This window comes from Sphaeramia orbicularis, chromosome 19 (assembly GCF_902148855.1).
Source record: "Sphaeramia orbicularis chromosome 19, fSphaOr1.1, whole genome shotgun sequence".
Taxonomy (NCBI): domain Eukaryota; kingdom Metazoa; phylum Chordata; class Actinopteri; order Kurtiformes; family Apogonidae; genus Sphaeramia; species Sphaeramia orbicularis.
This window is the reverse complement of record NC_043975.1, coordinates 44,117,253-44,143,281: the sequence shown is the minus strand read 5'-3', so window position 1 is coordinate 44,143,281 and position 26,029 is coordinate 44,117,253. Positions and strand designations below refer to the sequence as shown.

The 26,029-nt window shown below is 39.6% G+C and overlaps 2 protein-coding genes across 2 annotated transcripts in view; one reads left to right on the top strand and one right to left on the bottom strand.

Moving 5' to 3' along the window:
* Window positions 1-10,022: 10,022 nt before the first annotated feature.
* arl3b (ADP ribosylation factor like GTPase 3b) lies at window positions 10,023-24,990 on the bottom strand. Its single transcript, XM_030163280.1, has 7 exons — window positions 24,979-24,990; window positions 18,712-18,828; window positions 18,093-18,236; window positions 16,274-16,390; window positions 15,562-15,612; window positions 13,754-13,939; window positions 10,023-11,079 (listed from the first exon to the last, which is right to left on the bottom strand). Exons 1-7 carry the CDS (start codon window positions 24,988-24,990, stop codon window positions 11,032-11,034), a joined length of 675 nt encoding a protein of 224 aa, XP_030019140.1. The 3' UTR covers window positions 10,023-11,031.
* sfxn2 (sideroflexin 2) overlaps window positions 21,789-26,029 on the top strand; it is a 34,137-nt gene continuing 29,896 nt past the window's right edge. The window contains exon 1 of the mRNA XM_030121974.1: window positions 21,789-21,852. The gene's annotated coding sequence lies outside the window, so the exon portion shown is untranslated. The remainder of the gene's footprint in view (window positions 21,853-26,029) is intronic.

Here is a 26,029-nt window from a genome sequence, read left to right as displayed (position 1 = left end):
TACAAACCTCCTTTATATGACCCTCACACACACTGTGTTTGTATTCACTGATAAAACGACCAGAGGACTTTCTGTTCTGAGGACTTCAGAGGAAACATGGGTGGGACATAAAACCCACAGTCCACTCCAACACCGCTTCCATGGACGGTGACACATCATGATTATACGTCCATAGTGGAGTCGGCACACAAACTGCAGATTCACAACCAGAGCCGGTTTACACCTCTGTGGGGCCCTGGGCAAAACTCTGCTAAGGGCCCCCCCCTACCCCCACACAGACTTAGACTTAGACTAATGCCTCATTTCAACTACGTGGAACCAACTCGGCTCAACTGGACTCTGGTACCAGGTCCTATTCCAGACCGTTTCCTTTACAGGATACTACAGACTTTACAGTACCTGGTCGTCATAGCGATGCGACGCGTTACTTCCGTGTCGTCTGCTCAGAGTTGCTGATAAACTCGCTTTTTGCGTTTTGTCTCGTCAAGCTCATGCTGAATTTTTACGTCTGAACCTCTTCGACAAACCATGGTGTAGTTTTACAGGCTGTCATCATGTGGATTAACCTACCGACAGATTTACTGTAAACTTCCACATCTGTTTATTGTAAAACAGCGGGTCACAGAGACAACTGTCTGACCAATCAGTGGTCTGCAGTGTCACATTTTAGTATCTGGTCCCCAGTCCTGGAACCTCAGCGGAGGTGATACCAAAAAACTAGTACTGGCTACCAGATTCCAGGTCCTTTTTCGTAATGGAAATGCAAAAAGGCCGAGCTGAGTCGAGTGGAGTGGAGTGGAGTGGAGCCGATACTACGTAGTAGAAACGCGGCATTAGACTTAGACTTCAATCGAGAACCTTTTTGTTTAAGCCCCGTGAGGCCGTAGGTTCTGGATAATATACGTGAAGTGTCCCAGCAAACAATGTCTCTCATCACAGTATTCCAGTTTTTTCCTTGAAATATTCGGAATTTATTCTCATAACATGACATTTTCATATAATATAATATAGTTAAACATTTGTTCTATATATGATTTTTCTCTACAACGTTTTTCTATAAAAAGCTCAGACTTTGAAATGCCTTTGATGTGATTTCTGTCATTTTATTTTTTCTCATCCTGTTTATCTTTTCTTGTCGTTGGCTTTCTCTTCTGCTTCATTAAATAAAACATAAGATTGGTCTGATTTTTCTTATTTTGATTTAATGAAAGACTTTAGTCTTTATTTCAAAACAGAATCCACTAAATTACAAAACTAGAGGCTATAGGTGTGAAGTCATTCTGTTCATCATCTTATATCTTGTTTTGTTTTTAGCTCAACGGTCGTTGTGGCGGTGCTGTGTCCACCTTCGTCTTCGTCTTTGTGGGAATGCGACCAAATGAAAGCTGTTAATTACAGATTCAGGTAGAAAATGATCCAGATGGTTCCACCGTAAACTCCTCCAGTCCACCAGGGCTGTTTTATAGAATGAGTCCAGTCAGTGGACGGAGGTAAAGGACACATTTGGGTTCAGCTTCACCAACAGACAGACAGACTGCTGCTGCACGGAAACTCACATTCCCTCAATGCACTTTGGGACAAACTTTCCGAAAAGGCCCGAGTGCCGTTTGGGTTTGTTCTGTAAACAGGCGGACTGTGTTCACACAGCATACCTGAGTCTGTATCCGAGTACATTTGACCCCAAAGAATGCTTAATTTTATCAGTGTGAATGTAAACGTTCCGTGCTGGAGTCCAGCTGAAGGTAGACCTGGGTACGGGCTGTGTGGACTCCAGTACTGTACACTGCAGTATGAAAGTGGTACGCGCCCAAGAATGGATGTGACCTAATCACCACCACACTGTAAGACCGGAGAAGTTGAGTTTACTTCAAAAATTTGAGTAAACCGGTTGCCTTAAAAAATGTAAGTAATGAGTAATTGAAACTTGAGTGTATTAACCCTTTGATGTATGAATTATGAGGACCTTAGTCAAGATTATTTTCCTGAGTGTTTTTCTTCCTCTTTAGGCATGAAAAATACATCCATCCATCCATTATCTTCCGCTTATCCGGGGCCGGGTCGCGGGGGTAACAGTCTAAGCAGGGATGCCCAGACTTCCCTCTCCCCAGACACCTCTTCCAGCTCTTCCGGGGGGACCCCGAGGCGTTCCCAGGCCAGCCGAGAGACATAGTCTCTCCAACGTGTCCTGGGTCTTCCCCGAGGTCTCCTCCCGGTGGGACATGCCCGGAACACCTCCCCAGGGAGGCGTCCAGGAGGCATCCGAAACAGATGCCCGAGCCACCTCAGCTGGCCCCTCTCGACGCGGAGGAGCAGCGGCTCTACTCCGAGCTCCTCCCTGGTGACTGAGCTCCTCACCCTATCCCTAAGGGTGCGCCCAGCCACCCTGCGGAGGAAACTCATTTCGACCGCTTGTATCCAAGATCTTGTCCTTTCGGTCATGACCCAAAGCTCATGACCATAGGTGAGGGTAGGAACGTAGATTGACCGGTAAATCGAGAGCTTCGCCTCTCGGCTCAGCTCCTTCTTTACCACAACTGACCAGTACAGCGACTGCATCACTGCAGACGCTGCACCGATCCGTCTGTCAATCTCACGCTCCATCCTTCCCTCACTCGTGAACAAGACCCCGAGATACTTAAACTCCTCCACTTGGGACAAAGACTCCCCACCGACCCGGAGAGGGCAAACCACCTTTTTCCGGTCGAGAACCATGGCCTCGGGTTTGGAGGTGCTGATCCTCATCCCGCTCGCTTCACACTCGGCTGCAAACCGCCCCAGTGCACGCTGAAGGTCCAGGTTCGATGAGGCCAACAGGACAACATCATCTGCAAAAAGCAGAGATGAAATCCTGTGGTCCCCAAACCGGACCCCCTCCGGCCCCTGGCTGCGCCTAGAAATTCTGTCCATAAAAATTATGAACAGAACCGGTGACAAAGGGCAGACCTGCCGGAGTCCAACATGCACCTGGAACAGGTCTGACTTACTGCCGGCAATGCGAACCAGGCTCCTGCTTCGGTCATACAAGGACCGGACTGCCCTTAGCAAAGAAATGAAAAATACAATGTGATTGAAATTTTTTAATGAACCTATTTTTAATGGAGTTACAAAAAATGTCCACTCAGCTGGACACCATGCATTTAATTTTTGAAGCAAAGAAACATGTATTTAAAATGCAATATCAGAAAGTGATAGACTGTGAAAACTACAGTATAATTTTTTTTAAATGCAGCTAATCTGATGTTTTCTCACATTTGAGCATACTCTGACTCTTATTACTCCTTCATGGAGATAATATGCAAAAAAAAAAAAAAAATTGTTTAAGAAAGCTGTTAATTACGGTCTAATAAAAACTAGCAATTGATTTACACTCAAACATGTTACTGCAGATCAGGTTTATCAAGAACAGCAAAGTTACAGTAATGGTATGAATTGCAGTGTTTGCATCAGCATGAGTGTCCAATGTGTTGGCTGATATGCAACTAAAACCATAAAATCCATGAATATGCGAGAGAACAGCTGTAAAATAACTGTCCACTGCAGTGACCACTATGTATAAAAGGGTTAAACTTAAATGTTTGATTTGAATGGAATTGCTATTTTAAGTACAACACACTAAATGTCAAGTTAATTTAACTTAAAGTTTGTTGCAATGTCAATTTCTTTGTATAATCATTAGACTAAATATCATCAGTTCATTGGACTCAGTTCCAAGTTAATTAAAAATAAGATCTTTTACAAAATAAATTCCTTCTTATATTCTAGCGTGGATGGAAGTTAAACAGGAAGTTGACTCAGTGTAATTAGCCAGTACAGGAAATACTTTAAATTTGGTAAAACATGATTTACATAAAATAAACACAATTCCAGCTGAACAGTAAATCCATAGTTCTTCCTTTGGCTGTGACTCATGGTGCAGCTGTACAAAAATACAAAAACAAACAGAAAAAGGCCAATAAACACTGCCATACACACATTCAGTCCAAATGAACACTAACAGCACAACCCCGCTGAACCCCTGCACAGAAAAAGAACACACTTACAACAATATGCCCAATACCCACAATGCAATGCACACATGAAAAGGTGTGGTCATGACTAAAACTGAGTGATTTAAATCCATTTAACTGAAACTTTTTCATACTTTTAACTATGTCTACAAATGAGTAAAATATACTGAACATTTTATAGTAATGGAATAAAACTGAAATCATTTAAGTACATTGTAATTAAAGTATTTTAGTAAGGCAGGCAGGAAGGCAGGCCCCGAACAAAACATAACCTCTGCTGTTCCTTGGCGGAGGTTAAAAAAAAAAAAACTGTATGAAAAGAATGTTGACATTATTACGGCACTGTACAGATTACAGGCTGTGATTGGTTAGAAGGGCGTCTGGGCGGGACATCAGAGGGACAAACCTGTCTGACTCTGGACAAAGACACATTTGAATGCATGTCATGAGTTCAAGGCTGGAACTGGACTGGAGGTTCTGGGATGGCTGCTCATTGGGTGAATTATATTTCCATAATTGCATCTGAGAATTTAATGTAACAGGGAATAAAGAGGCTGAAATGAGGAATGTGTGTGTCTGTGTGTGTGTGTGTGTGTGTGTGTGTGTGTGTGTGTGTGTGTGTGTGTGTGTGTGTGTGTGTGTGTGTGTGTGTGAGAGAGAGAGAGAGAGAGAGGACAGAGGAAGACAGGACAATGAGCGTCTTTGTGAGAGAAAAAGAAGAAGAGGCTGTTTGCATCTCTGAGGTCCTTTGGAATCAGTCTGATCCAACAGAAGGTCCAGAACCACACACACACACACACACACACACACACACACACACACACACACAGAACAGTGTTCTACAGTTAGACCTGACACCTCCACACGTCCACTGAGCTGGTGTTTATTTATGACACCAACATGGATCAGAAACAGGTTCATCATTTAATAAAACTGGACAACTTCATTTAAATGGTTCATATTTGTCTAAACCCACTGTTCTTAGTCTGTGGTTCATTTCTTTGTGGATTTGGACCCTAATAGTTCAGACAGTTTGAATTTGAACCCTCCAGCTGCTGCTAAACTATATTTCGATTCATTTGGACAAAAATCCAGTGGATTTCTACAACCTGTTTGAATTCCTGCTTAACCCTTTAACCCTAAACGTATCATATTTGATCCATGAGTTTTGAAGCCCTCTACATGATCAGTGTGATATTTTATTTCTTGAAAAACCTGATGTATACAATTAGATCCATGCAATACACAGATAATCCACCAGGGGGAGGAGTTCATTCACCAGAGGCCTTTCCAGTGACACTACAAGACTGTCATTAATGAGGAAGGAGGAAGAACTGGGACCATTTACAAAAGGAATTAACTATGTGTTAGACATGTCTGTGTTAGATTATGATTTTGTTTGTTCAAAAATAATTATATTTGAGCATTGAGACCTGATGGATCAAATATGATACAAAATTGAAACTCATACATGGAAACTGAAAAAAAAAAAAATGTTTTTTGGTTGTTCAGAAGGACCAATAAAGGCTCCAGTTTCAAAGAACTGGAGTTTTCTGTCAGTGATTTAATGGTTCAGAGTTTACAGGGTTAATTAGTTGCGTCTCTAACTAGTTCCATCTCCACATTTGCACATATCAGGTCCAGACTTCAGATCAGGGGCGATTCTAGGATCAGAGTTTAGCGGTGCTGAGCACCCAGAGTGCTGGCTGGCCAGGCAAGAGAAATTTAACTGTTTAGTACATTTTAATGCAATTTCAGACCATCGTTCCCACATTTGTGAAAGAAAAGCGTAACATTTTTGGGGTATGACAAACTCTGTGATTAAACCATCAAATCTGATAAAAGTTGTTTAAATGCTGAGCCACAGTAAAAGAGGAATGGATTGGAATCATAAAAGAAATATACACTAACCCTAATTTCTGGTGGAAGACAATCCTCCATTTTGATACAGCAGCTCCTCACCGTATACATCTACGAGAGAATGGGTTTAACTCCAGAGGAACATTAGTGTCAGAGCTACCAGATCTACTTCAAACACTGTCTGTACATGACAAGACATGGACTGGACAGGTTCTATCAGTGGAACATTTAGACATCTGTTGGATAAATGGACATTAACCAGTATGTATGTGTATATATATATATATATATATATATATATATATATATATATATATATATATATATATATATATATATATATGTATGTATGTGGAATAACACTTTATCATATACCATCAAAACATCAGCAAACCAGCACTTTGGTCATTTGTTTTCCAATTAATCTGATTAAAACACATAACATTTAGCACATTTAAGCTGAGGCAGATCATTTCTAATAAACTGTAGACCAGTGGATATGTTCAGCGTCTCTGCTCCACTCTCTCTGTTTGTGCTTTAACCAAAAGGCAAATAACCAAACAATGTGTTTTATATCTAATAAGAGATATAAACTGGTGCATTTATTCAACTGACAACATCACTGTCAGAATATTTGGTTGCTGTGGAAAATGAAGTTACACGAATTGATCTGACACTCTTACCTGAATGTGGCTGTTTTTTTTTGTTTTTTTTTTTTTTTAGAAAAAAACAATTGTATGTTCATGATGAGGGTGACTGTCTGCACACACACACACACACACACAATTGTATGTTCATGATGAGGGTGGCTGTCTACACACACACACACACACGGACACAGACACACACACATAGACACACATGGACACACGCAGACACACACACACACACATAGACACACGGACACACACACAGACACAGTAGGAGTTACTGTTCATCCAGTCAGATAAAGTCGGTCTCTCCTTGTCTTTAATCTGAACTCATGCACAGACACAACAGCAGCTTCTGTCAGTCCAGTTCAAACAGAGGACAGAGGTGGACTCAACCACATGGAACATTTCCTGCACAGAGAAAACATCAGCTAACTCCCACTAACAGAAGAAACAAGGATCTATGTTTCAATGCAGTAAAAATCTGGACTGGTGATGACAGTGATGTGTTGTCATATCCTGGTTTAAACCAGGTCCTTCCACCACTACTGTATCCCAGCTCTGGAAGGCAGTGCCTGCACACACTGCTCTGTACAGGTGGAACACTCAGAGTCCACATCAGGGAAATGAGGGAGGGATGGGGTGGATCAAACTATTTTCGACACACGGTGGGGGGGTTGCTGTATTTTTGTTGTTAAAATATTGTTTCAATCATGTACCGTACAGGGTTTGGACATTTTTCTAGCATGTTAAGAATGGACATAAAGTAAACAAGAAAAAAAAAAAAACATTTCAGCAACCTTAAAATATTTTAGGGGTGCTGGGAATGAATTTAGGGATGCTTCAGCACCCCTAAAAATGGGCTAAAAACAGTCTTGTTTCAGACCAACATTTCTCCAGTATTTCTTCATAATTGTTTGTCGTCATCAGCGGTTGTAGTCCAGACTGAAAATATGTCCAAACTTGGAGCCCATTTCCTCAAATGTTCAATTGTCAGTTGAACGGGACCGAGCAGCACAGCTGACAACCTGGAGGGGGCGGGGCCTGAAGTGTCTCCTGTGCATTTAAAGGGCCAGCGCTCCAAACCACCTTTCTGGTGTCATTAGTCAGAAATAGGGTTGAAGATGGACCTGTGGAGTTGAATGAATGAAGAATTCAGAGCCAAGCAGAGCATTTACAGTTTATGGAGAACACAGGGAAATGAGGGAAAAGGAAGAATTACATGAAAAAAAGACTAATATTACTCTTTTTCAGATTCAGATTCTCAGACTCTCGGATTCAGTTCATATAGTTGTAGAGGCAGTTTCCAACTCCCCAGTAGTGAAAGTATCTATTTTCTGTCCGAAAAGTCACTAGAAGTTGCTAAATGATGTCATCACCTAATTTGCATAATTGTAAATGTGTCTGTAATTGTAATGAACGATGTAGGACAGAGGAATAACACTGTGTTAGAGACAAAAAGTGAGCTCATTTTATTTCAGGTTCATTCAGCCCAGTTTGATCTCATGAAGGTCGGACCAGTAAAAGTTTGGAGAAATTTCATGTTATTCGCAGGTTATTTGCAGTTTTTGTGATAGTTTGTCAATGTAAACATTTTTTAAATACAAATTTACTTTTGCAATTTTTCACACTGAAACAAATCAAATTTTGGAGTTGTCATTATTTATAGGTTTTAATGCTTTAGTGGTCCGACCCAGAGGACAAACTGGGCTGATGTGGACCCTGAACACCTTTGACTATTCAAATAATCAAAGGAATGTTTGCATTCATTCATCCTGTGGGTCGGATCGGACCCTTTTGTCTTCTGGTTTCAGGCCCGGGCTGTATGTTTGACCCCCCCCCCCCAGGTCTAAATCCTTTTGCCTCTGGTGGGTGTGGGTGCTCATCCAAGCTGTCAGTACCTGATGGGGGGGGGGTGAGCGCTGCGACCCCGACTGCTGTCGCCTACAGAGGCCTCTCCACAGGCTTAGCGGCTGTCGTCAACAGCTGACCCCACCTGCTGTAAGGGCGGGGGGGGGGGGGGGGGGGAGGAACCAAGAGATAAAGCCCTCCCCCTCAGACAGCAGGCAGATTAGTTTAAGACAGGGGTGTCAAACATGCGGTCCGCGGGCCAAAACTGGCCCACCAAAGGTTCCAATCCAACCCACAGGATGAATGAGCGCCAACATTCCTCTGATTATTTGAACCCATTCAGAGCCACAGATACTTCTGAGTCAGTTCCCACAGGAATTTATCTCTATTTTTCACTGTTTTTAACTGATTTATCACCATTTATTCCAATATTAGACTCTGTATTTTGCATTTTTAAGTATAAATCAGGTATTTTCCTATATTTAATTCACTGATCATGTAGATGTTCATTAAAGCTCAGAGTAAATTCAAAGGTTCTTCTACTAGAAACAGATCAAACTGAATAAACAGTGTCTTCTTCAGTCCAATCTGTCATTAACTGAACATAAACCCATAAACATTTTTTCTTTTGCTTGAATTAAGAAAAAAAAAATTTAATCTTGCATCAAGCAAAAAAAAAAATCTTGACTGAGCACAAAATCTTAAATTAAAGAAAAACAATTCTTGAATTAAGCAAAAAATCTTAAAAGAAAAAAATAAAAAAATCTTGAATTAAGCAAAAAAAATCTTGAATTAAGCAAAAAAATCTTGATTTAAGCAAAAAAATCAAGAGCATTTCTCTCATTTCTAGTCCAAATATCACATCACACTTAAAATCAGACAGTCACCTACAGAGGAACTTTACACTGAGATATAAGAACTGATTTATAGACAATAGATCTGGAAAATCTGATTTCAACAAATCTGAACAAGATCATTTTCATTTGTTCCATTTGCAGATTTTTTTTTTTTTTTTTTTTGCTTAATTCCAGCAAAAAATATCTTGTATTATTTTTTTTTTTAAACTTGTTTTTAGAAGAGCATTTTTTTTAGTGTACAAAGTGTAAAAAATGACACTGAAGATATTTCAAAGATGTTAAAGTTGTTTTCGTACAGGTTCCACATACAGACCAATGTGATCTCAAGTAAACCACCACAAAAAATAAAATATGCAATAAAATAAAATAACACGTAAAATGAATAAAAATGAACAAAGTAATAGGTGTGTCCATAGTTACCGTGGATACACCGTCATCTTCTACAACATTGATGGAGTTGGATTAATGACAGTGGATGGACACACTGGGTTCAAGTTCAGTTAATGACAGATTGGATCGAAAAAGACACCGTTTATTCAGTTTCTTCTGTTTTGATACAATAACCTTTGACTTTACTCTGAGCTTTTATGAACATCTACATGATCAGTGAATTAAATATAGGAAAATAGATGATTTTCACTGGGAAAAAAAGCAAAATTCAGAGGATAACATTATAATAAATAGCAATAAATCACTAAGGAAAGGTAAAATAGAGAAAAATTCATTTGGGAACTGCCACAAAAGTAACAGTGGATCCTTGTGTGTTAAGAAAAAAAACAAGACGACGGATAGACTGGAGGGTTTTTCTCTTTATCTCTTTATTCACATACAGTACCTTCAGTTCTGGACAGAGTACATTCAGGAATATCAAAAGGAAATAAATGCTTATAGAGTAAAAATACCCTCACTACTCCAGAGAGCACAGAGAAATGCATCGGGACATAGAATAGACTTCAAAATCTGTCTACGTACATTCAACATGCAAACATTATAGACTACAGTATAGACAGTATAGACTATAACATGTGCATAATGGAACATATGAACAGGGCCGAGCTATTTACACGTCAGTTCCTCTCATCCGTTCAGTTTCTATAGTGTTCTTTTTATACATATTAACATGTACAGTGTCGTTAAGCCGGGACTTGAACACAGCGGACTGTTTCTCCTTATAAATCACACACCGTGCCGTTTTTTTTTGAAACGTTGAAAGCACTCTACACTCTACTTCACCATAAATAAAACAACTTTACAAAAATAAGACCTCACCTCAAACAGAGCCATAGTGGCCAAAAAGCGCGTACAGCGATCATGGAATGATTAAAAAAAACAATAAAAACATCAGGTATGTGTACCGAGGTGGAGGTGGGGGGAGTGGAGGATGGTTTCCAGGACAACGTGAGAACAGAGCTGAACAAACACACAGGAATCCCAATGAAAGACGGCGCTTTAATTGGGACGTTGGAGGTTGTGACGGGCGGCGGGTGGCGCCGTGGGCGAGGCCATGGTCGGGTGGTGGTGGTCGGATTTCCCAGCACTGGTTCCCTTCAAAGGCAACCCCCCCCCACCCCTCTCCTTTTTTCGTAGAAGCAAACCGAGATTAGTAAACATGAGCGATAACAGGAATGCAGAGGGTTAGAGACTCCAGTCGGTGTTGTGTTAGCAGTGCTTGTACATTCACAGGTATTTCCCATCGGACTAAGGCTCAGGAGGGCGTGGGGGGGGGGGGGGGCAGCGTGGACTTGGATCTGCTGCTGCTGAGGCTCCGCCCCCTCCTCCTGAGTGGACTGAAGACTAGAAGCAGTGCTACTTTTTCTTCGAGTTGACGCTCTTGCAGACCCAGTTCATCCCCTCCTGGAAGACAGTGCACAAGCGACAGAAGCACAATGAGACCACGCCCACAATGACCACGCCCCTACATGCAGGTACACAACTGAGCTTATAGGACTAATGAACAGCCTCGTTATTTTAATGTAATATGAAACTGATTATACACATTAATGTCATTTACAGTATTGGTGTCTGTTCTATTAGCTTTATGCCACTACTGTAATAACAAAAGAAGAAGAAGGAGGAGGAGGAGGAGGAGGAGGAGGAGGAGGAGAAGAAGAAGGAGGAGGAGAAGGAGGAGAAGGAGAAGAAGGAGGAGGAGAAGGAGAAGAAGGAGGAGGAGAACAACAACATCAACCCCACCCACTCACACACACACACACACACACACACACACTTCCTGTTCACTGATCCCCCTCCCACTAGGGCTGGAACAGTCTACAGTTGAACCACAGGGCTCAGTACACACATGTACCGCGGTTCAGCTGCAAACATTCGAAACATGCTAAATAAATAATTTCCTCTGCTGTCTTTACCATAAATGTAACAGAAACACCATGTAATTCACCACATGTCCATTTAAAGTCTTATTGGGAAATGATAGGCTTAGACGAAGCGGTGTGGTCATGTGACAGTTCGACGCTAAACTAGTGATAGTGGTGGAAAAGGCTTCGTTGGACTAGATGGTCTTATGCTAAGCTAAGCTAGGCTAGGCTAAGCTAGTTCTACAGCTGGGGACAGAGTTACTGCCCAGAGGTCTGCACAGTCCACAGACAATGGAGACACCCTCATAAAAAAAAAAGAATCTAAAACTGTAAACTCATGACAAACTCATACTTTGTTTAGTTTGTTTGTGCTTCCTTTAGTTCAACGTCATAAGAAGGAGCTTCATGACGTGTATTATACTTAATAAAATATTCAGTTGTTAAATTAAACTTTTTCTTCATCTTTGATCATTGAAAACTGCTTTCAGTTACAGTTTTCAAAGACAGTTCCTTGCTATGAGCATTTTAAAGTTATAATTAATGGAAAACAAAGTTAAAGTTGTTTTTTTTATTGTTTTTGCAGTACAAAGAAAATGATCTGAACCGAACCGAGCCGTGACTCTAAACCGTGATATGAACCGAACCGCTCCAGTCCTACTGCATACCCACAGATTCATGTGGAGTCATAACTTTCAATCTTTTGAAAAACTCTTTAAAAATGTGTAAAAAAAAAAGCAAAAACTGAGAGAAAGGCACATGTAAAGAACACATAAAGAATGTGTCAAATTTGAAAAGAATCGGGTGAATAGTGTCAGACAAAGTGACGGACAGATGGAGTTCCTTACATATAGATACTCGTATTCCATCGTTCCTTTAGTTTCACCATCTGTTCCTCTACAGGTGAACGGAGCCCATTTAAATTATCTCAAAGAAATGGAATAAAAATGTAATAAATCTAACAGGTCTATTAATTAAATTACATATTCTGATTAGAAACAGGGCTGATGATCAACTGGCATCCGAATAACTGGGGTTTTGTCTGTTCATTTCAATAATAATAATAATAATAATAATAATAATAATAATAATGCCAATAATACAGCACAGTACAGCAAAGGGCTAAAAATAATTCATATGCGTACAGGTAAATCGACCTTATCATTCGTCCAACTCTATTCTTCATTTTCTAAATCACAGGTGTCAAACATGCGGCCCAGGGGCCAAATCCGGCCCGTCAAAGGGTCCAGTGCGGCCCTTGGGATGAATTTATGAGTGCAAAAATAGATATTAAGAAATTAACAATCATTTTAGTTCTGGTTTCACATGCAGACCAATTCAATCTCCTGTGGGTCAGACCAGTAAAATTCTATCATAATAATCTATAAATACGCACAACTCCAGATTTTTGTCTTTGTAAATGTAAATATTTTCATGTATTTACACTAAAACAAAAGTATAATTTCACAAAAAATGTAAAAAAAAAAATCTAAACAAATGTGAAAAGCCTGAAATGTCTTAAAAATAAGTGCAATTTTTTCAATATTCTGCCCAATACTAAATGTTTTGTGTATTTGTAGATCCACTGTGATCTGTAAGTTATAATGAACATGTGGAAATGATAAACTGAGGCCGAATATTGTTAAAATTACACTTATTCTTTTAGTTTGTTGAAGTTATTCACATTGTTTGAAAGGACAGTTTGTAGATGTAAACATTTTCATTGTTTAATGTTACTTTTTTCACTGTAAAATATAGAGAAAAGTTTGGAGTTGACATTATTTATATATTATTCTGTTATTATTTTACTGGTTCGGCCCACTGCAGATCAAATTTAGCTGAATGTGGCCCCTTAACTAAAATGAGTTTGACACCCCTGCTCTAAATGTTCAAAACACAAATGAAGTAAAGTTTGTAAAATGGAATAAACAGATTTGCAGCCAGTCCCACCCCCCTACTAGGAACTTTTATCAGAGAAAGTTAGGGGTCGGGGAAAGGTTTTCCACACAGGTAATATGGGTGGAAATGCACTGAGCTTTTTCAAACCCTGGGTAAAGTTAAAGCTCCTAATGCTCCGCTCTGATTAACCCTTTTCCATCTGATTCAGAATATTCTAATAACAGTATATTGGTCTGAATAATGGAGGTGAGTTACCGCATATGTAAATGCAGTCGTTCAGACATGAGAACTACACAAATATGTGGAGTATAACTGACCTGAATGCCTTCTCCGGTCAGAGCGGAACAGGACTGGATCTGCCACATACGGTCTCGGATCGTGTGCAGGTTTAGACCCTCTGCGATCTCCGAGGCTGGGGCGGCGGTCAGCAGATCCTGTTTGTTTGCAAAGATCAGCACTGGAACGCCGCTCAGCTTCTCCTCATCCAACAGCTCAGCCAGTTCCTGCAAAAACAGACGGCCATTTACAGATCAGACAAACACGGAAACATGAAGCCTTACAGGGACACTGGACTTAAAGGGTCTGATTTATGAAGATAGCAAATAACAGGCACAAATTTGCTAAAAAAAATGTGCATGCTGTTGATTTGCTTGTCACAGGTGATCAACTCAGATTTCCTGCATAAATGACAACTAGGGCTGTGTGTCAGCAAGAGTCTGGCGATACGATACAAACCACAATACTAGGATCACGATACAATATATCATGATATATCATAATACTGTTAAAAAGGCAATTTTTTATTTGTTTCTTTTTTTCAAATGATTATTTCCTAGAAGAACTGAATTACATCAGACATCTACACAAATACTAAACACATTTTTATTTGATCCCAACAGGATCTAATGCTATATTACCAAATGTTCCTGTGTTCAAACTGAAATTCTGTTTTACAGACATTACAGTTTCAGATCCTGTTCACATGTTCATATTCTATTAGTTCAGAACTAAAATCAGAACAGTATTTTAGTTCAATCCCAACAAAGGAACGGACATTATTTATGGTGAAGCTGTTCTAGTTCAAACCTGCCTTTAAGACCAGATAAATACAGATGCAGAGTCAGCCACTGAAACCAGTTTCAGATTTGGTCAGTCACATTACGTACACTAAATAAATATGTACATCTACTCCCAATAATTCTGTGCGTTCTAGCAGAAATGCCCATATTTCATATTCATCAAGACAAACACGCTAAATGGGTTGGACTAGTTATTTCACCCATTTGAGAAACATAACATCGGTGCGTTAATAGTAGAATAGCTTCGACGTGTTTTTGTGTACGCAGTCAAGTTTACACATGTTTTTACACATTCAGACCTTTAGTAAATCAGGCCCTTAGTGCAGGCATGTGAAACAAAATACCCATGGCATGAAAGATGTTCTACTAGGGCTGCACGATATTGGAAAAAACTGACACTGGGATTTTTTTTTTTAACCCTGCCACATACTGTATATTGCGATATGAAAAACTACTCAGGAGGATATAATAGCAGTGTGGTGCCGACGTAAATTTCAAACTAATAAGTTGTGTTTCCACTGGTTGTGTTGACACAGAACACGTTTCAGTTTCATCCTTCTGTAGCTGAAATAATTCCAGATAACTGACACTGCTTTTCTTTTTGGCACCAAGTCTTTGTTTACAGTGATTTTTCTCTTGTTCGTTGCTCATTTTTCAATGTCATTACCAGTGACTCACTTCAAACTGATTAAGAATGTTTGTGATTGGTGGATGGCTGTGTGCAGTATGTCAGGTCCCCAGGTTGACCTTAGATGAGAACACATTGAGTTCATTTACCTCCTACATTGCAGGACCTGCGATGTGACTATTGCGCACACATACATCATGATGATGACACTCAAACGATATATTGTGCAGCTCTATGTTCTACTGTACAGCATGAATGGTGCGGACAGAGAACAAATAATATACATGTCAACAAAATACAGATAAGGGGAAGTGGACAGAGTTAGAAAAAAAAATACTGCATATGGAATGTGGTATGAAGGGCATACACGTGGAGTCTAAACCACATATTCACAGACGACGCTGCATGTGATACATACCTGACCCGTTTCCTCAAACCTCTTTCTGTCAGCACTATCAATGACGTAAATCTGAAACAAAGTAGACATTTTTAGAAGCATGTGGTCATTGGTGAATAAGTCATTCTGACATCTGAGTGTGAAATCCTCAGTTCTTGATAGTTTTCAATGTTGCTAGGCAAATTTTCATCATGTTGGAGTGCAGGTGGTTTGAGAGGAAACAATAACTACCAAATGTTCTGGGCTGTAAAAGTCTACATGTGACTGAACAGATGTAATTACTGAGAACGGTTCAGATTTATGTCATACCATACCAACTTTATTTATAAAGCACTTTAAGAACTTTACAGCTAGCCAAAGTGCCGTACATGACTCATGAAATAAGTAAGTAAATAAATAAGTAAAAACTGTGATAACACAGGGTACAAAGCGGGCTAAGAACAACAAAATACAACCATCATAAAAACAAAGACAAATTAAAATCTGATAAAAACAGCATAGGAAATATTAAAAAAATTCTGTCAGATGTGACTCTACTGCTCCACCCAAAGTACTGGAAAAGTGGATTCCCTTTTCCACACCGGCAGCAGGTTTGTCTACCTTTACATTTAGCCTTTTGATGAGGAAGGGGTGCATTTCCAAATTCTGGTGAGTTTTTTTCTGATTTAACACCCCCAAATTAATCTAGTCTTAAAAAATAATAAAATAAATAAAAGCACATGCACTGACTTACCAAAACATCAGTGTTTTCAAAGTAGTTTCTCCAGTATGGTCTAATCTTCCTCTGGCCTCCAATGTCCCAAACATTCAGTTTAAATCCCTGAGACTGGACGCTCTTGATGTTGAATCCCTGGACAGAATATGAAACACAAATGTACCCATCAGGAAGAGTACTAATACCATACACTGCAAAAAAAAAAAATAATAAAATACTGTGGTTATAAATCATATTCCAGACAATCATATGTTTGCAGCACCTCTTTCTTCTAAGAACCACATGTCTGTAAAAAGTCAACTGTTCAGGAACTCAGAAACAGACCTGTATTCAGCTCTGTGATGATGCATCCTCCACAGAAACCAAGAGGGTTTTTAAAGAGTTTAGTATATTTATGGCAGCGGAGAATTTCAAACTCAACCCATGAAAGAACACTCAACCTCTACATTTATCACAAACATTCACAACCAACACATTTGGAGATACATGCAGGCTTGGTCCTTGTTCTCTGATGGTTTAGTCCAGTGGTTCCAACCTTTTTTTTTTTTTACTCCTGACCCCATTTTAACGTCACAAATTTCTGGCGACCCCAAACATTCAAAACAGAGTTGTTGATGTTTTTTTTTTTTGCTAAAATGTATTTGTTTTTGATCCTGTAATAGTTTGCTATACTATGTTTCAAATACAGGTTAATGTTAGAGGACATTTAGTCTATATAATGTATATTATTGTGGACGGAGGCAAAAAATCCAGGTGTAGATTACTGCACAAAGGGAGAATTTTATTTTCCTTGGTCAGGATATGTACTGTCAGTCCAGCTTGGATTTACAAGGCTGACAATTAATACTGAACAAACAATAACTCAAACTATGAATTACGAAAGAGCTGCAGCATCTGAAACCGACCACAATGAACATTTGACAGATAAACAGAACCACAGTGCTGCAGTTTCACATTCACAGCTTGTCTTTATGTATTGTGATTGGCTCTGTCAACTCATTATATATTTTTTACTAGTAAGTTGTTTTGGCTTTTTTTTTTTTTAATCAATTACTAGAAATTTCAGGTGACCCCACTGGAATTCCAGGTGACCCCAAGGTTGAACAACACTGGCTTAGGCGCTGTGTGGGTCTGGAAGGTTTGAAATAATTTTAAATGAATTATTTCATATTTAGCAAAAGGATAATTGCACAGTTATACTTGACCTTAGTCAGTAATATGGAATTTCACTGTTTGAGAAAGAAAGCTGGTAACACTTATTTTACTAACAGACCAAGAGTGACTGTTTTATTGGTAAGTCTCTTTGTACTGACTACAGAGTAAGTGGACTGAAGTTATTTATTCATTCATTCATTCATTTATTTATTTATGCCAGTGCATATTAATGAACATTTACAACAATCGCAGCTGTAAATATGCCACATCGTAGCAGCAGTGCTAATTTCCATCTGTACTCCCTAGGCAGGTGACAGGAAAGACAGTTGACAAAAAGGCAAAATATCATAAAAACACACAGAACAACACAGTGAGGACGATCTACTGATGGTCACAGGTTTGGTTTTCCTTCATCCAATGTTTAAGCTGTGATTTGAAGGAGGCGTATGACTGTGAGTCTCTTATGTTGAGTGGTAAACTGTTCCAATAATCATTTCCAGTGACTGAAAGTGTGGTTTGTCCAAAAGTAGCGTGCCTGCGTGGCCCCTCACAGTCTCCTTGAGCTGTGGCCCTGGTGACCATCCCACTGACAGAGTGGGATTTGAGAAAATCTGCTGTCTGTGTGTGTGTGTGTGTGTGTGTGTGTGTGTGTGTGTGTGTGTGTGTGTGTGTGTGCTCATACCTGTGTGGGGGTAATGTGGCTGATATCCTCAGATGCTAACTGTTTCAGCAGGGTGGTCTTCCCCCCGTTGTCCAGACCCAGCAGTAGTATCCGAACCTCCTGGTCTGGTGTGCTCTTTAGCTTACGCAGGATGGACAGCAATCCCTGTGAAGAACAAACCACCCTGTGATGTCTGCTGAGGAGGACAGGGGGAGCACTGTTGCATCTGCTCCTTGCATCCAGCCGGGGCTGTTCACCCACAGGCCGTGCAAGTGGATTTTCAGACCCCAGCCAGGACAAAAGAGTCCTGATTAAATAAGCCCTGCTAGTCCCCACTCACGCTATCTGACACGGGTTTTATTGTGACAGCTCTCCGGGCTAATTGTTTAAACCCGCTGCCGGTTAACGGTGCGCAAATGGACGCTAAACCTAGCTAACATGCTAAGCTAATCTCCCCTGATATCTGAACGAAGCAACATGGCAGCTTTGTCAATAAGTATGTTTTAACAGTCGGTTCCCAACGGCGGGACCGGTTACATTAGCGGGAAATACAAGTGAGTGCTACTTCTTATGGGCATTAACGGGTTTGCCTCTCGAAGTGTTCTGTTAGGGGCTAATTACACCGATAAATTACACTCACCATCTTGTTGCCTTCTCTCCTGGAGACGCCGCCGAGGGTTACTAGGGGGAATGACGTCAGACGCACACGTACGTACGAAACTAGAGTACAGCCCAGGTAGAGGAGCGCGCGCCTCCGCTTAATGAAAATATAGCTGTAACATCTCAAAATGTCCTTAGATATTTTGAACATGACATTCGAAATTAGAATTTATTGTTAATCTGATCACTTTATTTGGAAAATTTCACATACACAAAAATAAATACGCCAAAACGCGCCCAAATTTTGAAGTCTTTCTGACTGAATTTGAAAAATATATTAAATCAATGGAATTTATCTTTAATTCAAAAAAAAAATTAAAAAAAAAAAAAGCACAAACACTGGCAATTTATAAAGAATTCTTTAAAATGGACTGAAATTACTCTCTGATGTATTATTTATTTATTTTTCTTAGATCTTTATATTTTTATTTATTTTCAGTTTTTATTATCATTATTTGTCTATTCTTCTTTATGTCTCTAAGTCTTTGCATTATTTTTGCTTTATTTGTTTGGATGCTTTTTCCTTTTTGACATCTTGATGTTTGTTCAAAATTTCTATGTTTTGTATACCAATATATTTTCAATAAAGTTGAAGAAAAAAAAGAGAGAAAAAATTAGATTATCATGAAAAAGTTTGATATTTTTTGTCATTCATTTCAGAAAGCGAAACCCATATATTATATAGACTCATTAGACATAGAGGGAAATATTTCAAGCTTTATTTCTTGAAATGTTGATGTTTATGGCTTACACATAATGAAAACCCAAAATTCAGTGTCTCAGAAAATTAGAATATTGCATAAAATCAATTAGAAAAAGATATTTTAAACAGACATGTCAGGCTGTTCATTTGTATCAGTGCAGGTTTGTTGTGCCATGGCATCTGCTGGTGTCGGTCCACTGTGTTTTCTGAAGTCCACAGTCAACACACCCATCTACCAGGACATTTTAGAACACTTCATGCTTCCTTCTGCTGACTTTAAACTTTATGTAGATGCTGATTTCATTTTCCAGCAGGACTTGGCACCTGCCCACACTGTCAAAGGTACCAAAAGCTGGTTCAATGACCATGGTGTTACTGTGACTGATGGAGGAGAAAACTGACCTCACCTGAACTCCATAGAATCTATGGAGGATTGTCCAGAGGAAGACGAGAGACAGCAGATCCACCGATGTAGATGAACTGAAGGACACTATCAAACCAACCTGGGCTTCCATTCCACCTGAGAAGTGGAAGAAGAAGAAGAAGAAGAAGAAGAAGAAGAAGAAGAAGAAGAAGAAGAAGAAGAAATCTACTCCTTCCAGTCAGGCTTTTTTTTTTTTTTTTTTGTATTTTCTATACCCTTCCAAGTATTATAGAAGTTGAAATTATTAGAAGGATTTAATATATATATATGTATGATCATAAACAAATTCTCAAAAACTTTGAGAATTATTTTACTTGAGAATATTTGTCCTTATTTTAGATTTTGATGTAATGTACAAAAACTGATGCATTTAGCCTTTTTTATAAGCCATACTTAATGGGTTCAATACATAGCTGTGAATTCTTTTTGAAATAAAAGGGTAAAAAAAAGGTATGATGCTGAGTTTTTATTTCGTGAGATGAAGATCCTCATTATTTCAGGTACATTACCATAGTTGAATAATTGTATGTTAGGATTGGATATTTGGAATGAACTTAATGAGTAACAGTATAAGATATGAACACCAAAGTCCTGTCCCTGATATTACCACGATTTCTATGTTTGCTTTTTTTTTAATCATCAAATTTAATGTACAAAACATTCATGGTGTAAATTCTTTTAATGATCAGAACAAGAAGGGGTACAAAGGGCATAGAAGAGATTACCCCCCCCCCCCCAAATTTATAACACAAACAAAGTTAAACAAAGGCTAGGGCTTTTTTGTGAGTCATATTTTTCAATCATATTAAAAGGTTTGCAGGCGTTTTTTAAAGAGATTCAGGGCTTTTACAAAATTAAGAAACTCAGTGTGAAAAATGTAAAATCCAGGTTTTGTTCTAAAATATTTGCAATTTGTGTATATGGAATTTTGTAAGAATTAGAATGTTGTTTATCATAAAGTTTTTTTCATTACCGTCCGTGATCAGTCTGAATATGATCCCTTCACCAGAGAAGGGTTCCAGGTGAAGCTTCATATGAAGCCAGTCATGTAGATCAAACCATAGAGCTTCAGAAAATTTACAATAAAACGTAAATGATCACAAGTCTCAGTACCATCACAAAACACACTGGTTATTTTCAAAACCAAATCGCTGACACAACAATTCCCCAGATGCATACACATCATTTAATATTTTAAAGTGGATTTCTTTGGGTTTTGGATTAATGGGGTATTTTAGATATTTGGATCATTCTGAGTGTATAATATGCTTAGATATTTTTTTTTATGAAATTGAGTTTCTGTAAGATAGTAAGGGTAAGAAATATTGTTATAGATTTTCCGGATTGTTTTATTGGGATTTTAACTTCACAGAATTTATAGCTGCCAATTAGGAGATGTGGGAGACAAGGGGTGATGTGGGGGGAGCCAGATAAGATTCCACTAATTAATCCAAGAATAGAGTCAGGAATAGCATTAGTTATGGAGGAAAAAGGTTTAGGACTCACAAAGAGATCCTATTTAAGGCAGAAGTACCATTTGTATATTGTCTTCGTTATCCTAAAAGTGAAAAACTTGGAATTGTTAAAACTCCGAGGTGCCCTGAACGCATCGTAGGAGTACCGAGTATTAGCTGCTAGTTTAGCTAACGTGCCCTGAAAATGTAGTTAGTTTAGTCCAGATATTCGGTGGCATCTCACTAGGGGGACTATCCTTCTGTTCCCACATTTATACAACGCCAGTCTAATACTAAAACAAAAAATAAACTTTTAATGAATAATTAAAGTTGTAATTAGCTGATTGTAGTGTAGTCGTCTCATCTCGGCAGTTTACGGAAAAGCCGAGTGTTTTCCGCCGGTTCGGTGACGTAGGGCGCTGCCCCGGCCTGTGATTGGAGCACGGAATGCCACGTGCACATTCTTTACTATTCCACAGGAGCACATTTGAAGGCTGTCAGGTCAGTGTTCTGTAGGGCGGCGGAGGAAGCTGGCTAAAGGTACTTATTCATTGGTTTTTCTGATCGCAGTTTGCATGCTTTGATGCTAGTGTGTCCGGGTTCGGGTCGGGGGGGGGGTTCGGGTCTAGGATCTGGGGTCTGGGGGTGCTGCAGACTCCGGTAGTAACCTGAGCAGTGGGTTGCATCAGGCTGTGCATCTGTCCCAAGTCAGGTTCCAGTTGTTTGGGAGTAAAATGTGATCACATGACCTAACTGTGTTAATGGGGTCATGTTTTCTACTCAGTCTGTTTATGCACAGTCTGTTTTCTACTCAGTCTGTTTTCTACTCAATCTGTTTTCTGCTCAGTCTGTTTCTACTCAGTCTGTTTTCTGCTCAGTCTGTTTCTACTCAATCTGTTTTCTGCTCAGTCTGTTTTCTACTCAGTCTGTTTTCTACTCAGTCTGTTTTCTACTCAGTCTGTTTCTACTCAGTCTGTTTTCTGCTCAGTCTGTTTCTACTCAATCTGTTTTCTGCTCAGTCTGTTTCTACTCAATCTGTTTTCTGCTCAGTCTGTTTTCTACTCAGTCTGTTTTCTACTCAGTCTGTTTCTACTCAGTCTGTTTTCTGCTCAGTCTGTTTCTACTCAGTCTGTTTTCTACTCAGTCTGTTTCTACTCAATCTGTTTTCTGCTCAGTCTGTTTCTACTCAGTCTGTTTTCTACTCAGTCTGTTTCTACTCAATCTGTTTTCTGCTCAGTCTGTTTTCTACTCAGTCTGTTTCTACTCAGTCTGTTTCTGCTCAGTCTGTTTTCTACTCAGTCTGTTTTCTGCTCAGTCTGTTTTCTACTCAGTCTGTTTTCTGCTCAGTCTGTTTCTACTCAATCTGTTTTCTGCTCAGTCTGTTTCTACTCAATCTGTTTTCTGCTCAGTCTGTTTTCTACTCAGTCTGTTTTCTACTCAGTCTGTTTCTACTCAGTCTGTTTTCTGCTCAGTCTGTTTCTACTCAGTCTGTTTTCTACTCAGTCTGTTTCTACTCAATCTGTTTTCTGCTCAGTCTGTTTCTACTCAGTCTGTTTTCTACTCAGTCTGTTTCTACTCAATCTGTTTTCTGCTCAGTCTGTTTTCTACTCAGTCTGTTTCTACTCAGTCTGTTTCTGCTCAGTCTGTTTTCTACTCAGTCTGTTTTCTGCTCAGTCTGTTTTCTACTCAGTCTGTTTCTACTCAGTCTGTTTTCTACTCAGTCTGTTTTCTACTCAGTCTGTTTTCTGCTCAGTCTGTTTTCTGCTCAGTCTGTTTTCTGCTCAGTCTGTTTTCTACTCAGTCTGTTTCTACTCAGTCTGTTTCTGCTCAGTCTGTTTTCTACTCAGTCTGTTTCTACTCAGTCTGACCTGTTTCACTTGGGGGGGTGTCAGTCACAGGTGTGTTCAGGTGTGATCCAGGGGGTCGGTGTTCCCCTGCAGATCCTGTTTGTCAGGACACATACTGTTGAGAGAAGCCTCCAAAGCAGGGGTGTCAAACATGCATCTCGGGCGCCAAAGGTTCCAATCCGGCCCCTGGGATGAATTTACAAAGTGCAAAAATTCCACAGTCAAGGCATTTTAGTTCAGGTTCCACATACAGACCAGTATGATCTACAGTAAAATAATAACAGCAGAATAACCTACAAAAAATATTGACTCCATATTTTCTTCTCGGTTTGATGTGAAAAAAATATTGCACCATGCCGATAAATAATGACAAGTTCAAATTGTTGTCTTTGTTTTAGTGCAAAAAATAACATTAAATTATGAAAATATTTACACTTACAAATTACCCTGTAACAATAAAATGTGAATATTGGCAGGACTGATCAAACTATTTTCAACATTTTACATGTTGAAATGGGGTGGGGGGGGTTGCCAGTAGGTAAATCCGCCATTGTGTATCATAGGCTACAACTATGTAGGGGTGTCAAACATACGGCCCATGGGCCAAAGCTGACCCGCCACATGGTCCGATCCGGCTGTGAAATGAATTTATGAAATTCAAAAATTACACTGAAAACATCAAACAGTTAAGGGAGTCACAGTCATTTAAGGGGAAACATCCAAACCAATATGATATGAAGTAGGTCCGACCAATAAAAAACTATCAAATTAACCTTTAAATAACCCTTAAACAGCCACCAGTGATCAAAAGAGTCTACTGATCTAAACTGTTCAATACCTGCTGATCCACTAATCCTATTAATACATGTTCCCTTTCCTTCAGTTTTCTGTTTTTCTGATGTAATAATCTTTGAATGTACTCTGAAGTGTCATTAGTAGGGCTGGGTATCATCGCCAATTTCCTTAATCGATTTGATTTCTATTCATAAGGTTCTGAAACGAATAATCACGATTTGATTCGATCCAATATTGATTCAATTCAGTGTTAACTGATTGATTGAGATTCATTTAGTGATACCAAAGTACAATTTTGAGCTGTAATCTGATTATTTGAATACCGCAGCCATGCAACTAGGGATGGGAATCGATAAGAATTTAATGATTCCGATTCCATTATCGATTTTGCTTATCGATCCGATTCCTTATAGATTCTCGTATCGATTTTCATTGGGTGAAGGAATAAAAGAGTACAAACGGGTGTGTTTGCATTAACTGTCTTTATATTTCCATCACACAGAAAATATAACATATACAGTATGAACAAATAATAGTAACAGATGACACCCAGTTTGGGGGGGGGGGGGGTGCAGTGAAAGTGAAACTATAGACGCTTTACTAATTCCTCTATTGCCGCATTTCCACTGCGTGGAACCAGTTCGACTTGGCCTGTCTCCCGTTGTTGTGCACCTCATTTCTTTTCCCCTACCTTCGGAAACTTGTATTTAAGGGGGCACGACGTTTGTTGCCTGCACCAGAACCGGAACTGGGCCTGGATGACGGCCTGGTGTTCACTCTGCCGCTAGATTCACAAGCACCGCTAAATAGTGTATCAAATACATGACATTCCTGTAAATGAATCACATGCTGTGGACAAATGTTTGAGCAGACTGGAGGGAGTCCACCCTTTTGAAGAAATGGAACCTTCGCCAGTGTTACAAGTGGACCTGATGTCATCTGTTTGGACCTGGTGTCGTCTTTTTAGACCATTTCTGCCTCTACGCCATGTTGGCTATGTTCTGACCAAAACAATGCAACTTACACATGACGTCATCACGAAGGCGGAATCGATAAGCAGAATCGTTAAGCAGGCAGGCAAACGACTCCAAGGAATCAAGCTCCTGGGATCCGGTTCTCAAAAAGAACCGGTTCTCGATTCCCATCCCTACATGCAACACATCAATATTGACATTAGAAAGAAAATAAATCTGACATTTCATCAGTAAATAGATGAATCTGCTCTGAAATAATGAACAGAAACAGTACCATGTTTCTACAGTGGCTCAGAACGGACTTCTGCGTCATCTTTATTCTGTTTTATGGCTGGTGCTTCTACCGTTAAAGAACATTACTGTCACCCTGGGGCACCGACACCAATTACATCATGTTGGGCAGTTGGTACAAGGAAGTCACGGGGGTAGTAGCGGTCCTTGATTGTCGCTTTACAGTTCCTCTAACTCCACACTCAGCCATAGGTGATAGTATCATCTATGACTCAGTGTGGATCCAAGTTCATAGTCCTAGAACGACCTGCCTCCACGACCCACCTCCGAAAGCCTCCGCCAACCAGAAGGCTTCCAGTTCCTTCACACTGCAGGTTCGAGTTTGAGGCCAGGAGGACCTCCCACAGAGGGGTTCTTCCCACCCTTCCTCTGCGTCAGAACCGTTGTGAGCAAAATTGAGATGCCCCGCCTCCCCCAGGGGCCCGTGAGACGCAGCTGGCCCCACCTCTGCGTCAGGTAGTCGCGGTCCTGCTCTGAAAAATCAATCTCATCCACTATTTCTCAATTACATAAAATGAAAATGAAATTGATCTAAAATTGATGGAATCGATTGTTTTTTTACCCAGCCTTATTGATGAGTATCTTATATAATCAGTGAAGTAAACATAAGAAAATACCTAATTTTTCACTGAAAAAGGCAAAACTACGGAAGATAATGTTATAATAAATGATGACAAATCATTTATGAAAGGTCAAATAGAGAGAAAAGTTTCATTCATGAACTGCCACAAAACTAGTACTGGGTCTGTATGGGTTAAATTGCAACTCAAATGGTTCTGTTGGTTTTAGTGTAAAAACATGAAAATGTTT

What these genes read in the sequence shown, in the direction of transcription:
- arl3b (XM_030163280.1), bottom strand. An exon ending in GGAGAGAAGGCAACAAGATG is followed by an intron (nt 18,237 to 18,711) that starts GTGAGTGTAATT and finishes TGTTCTTCACAG; the next exon opens with GGATTGCTGTCCATCCTGCG. An exon ending in GCCACATTACCCCCACACAG is followed by an intron (nt 16,391 to 18,092) that starts GTATGAGCACAC and finishes TATTCTGTCCAG; the next exon opens with GGATTCAACATCAAGAGCGT.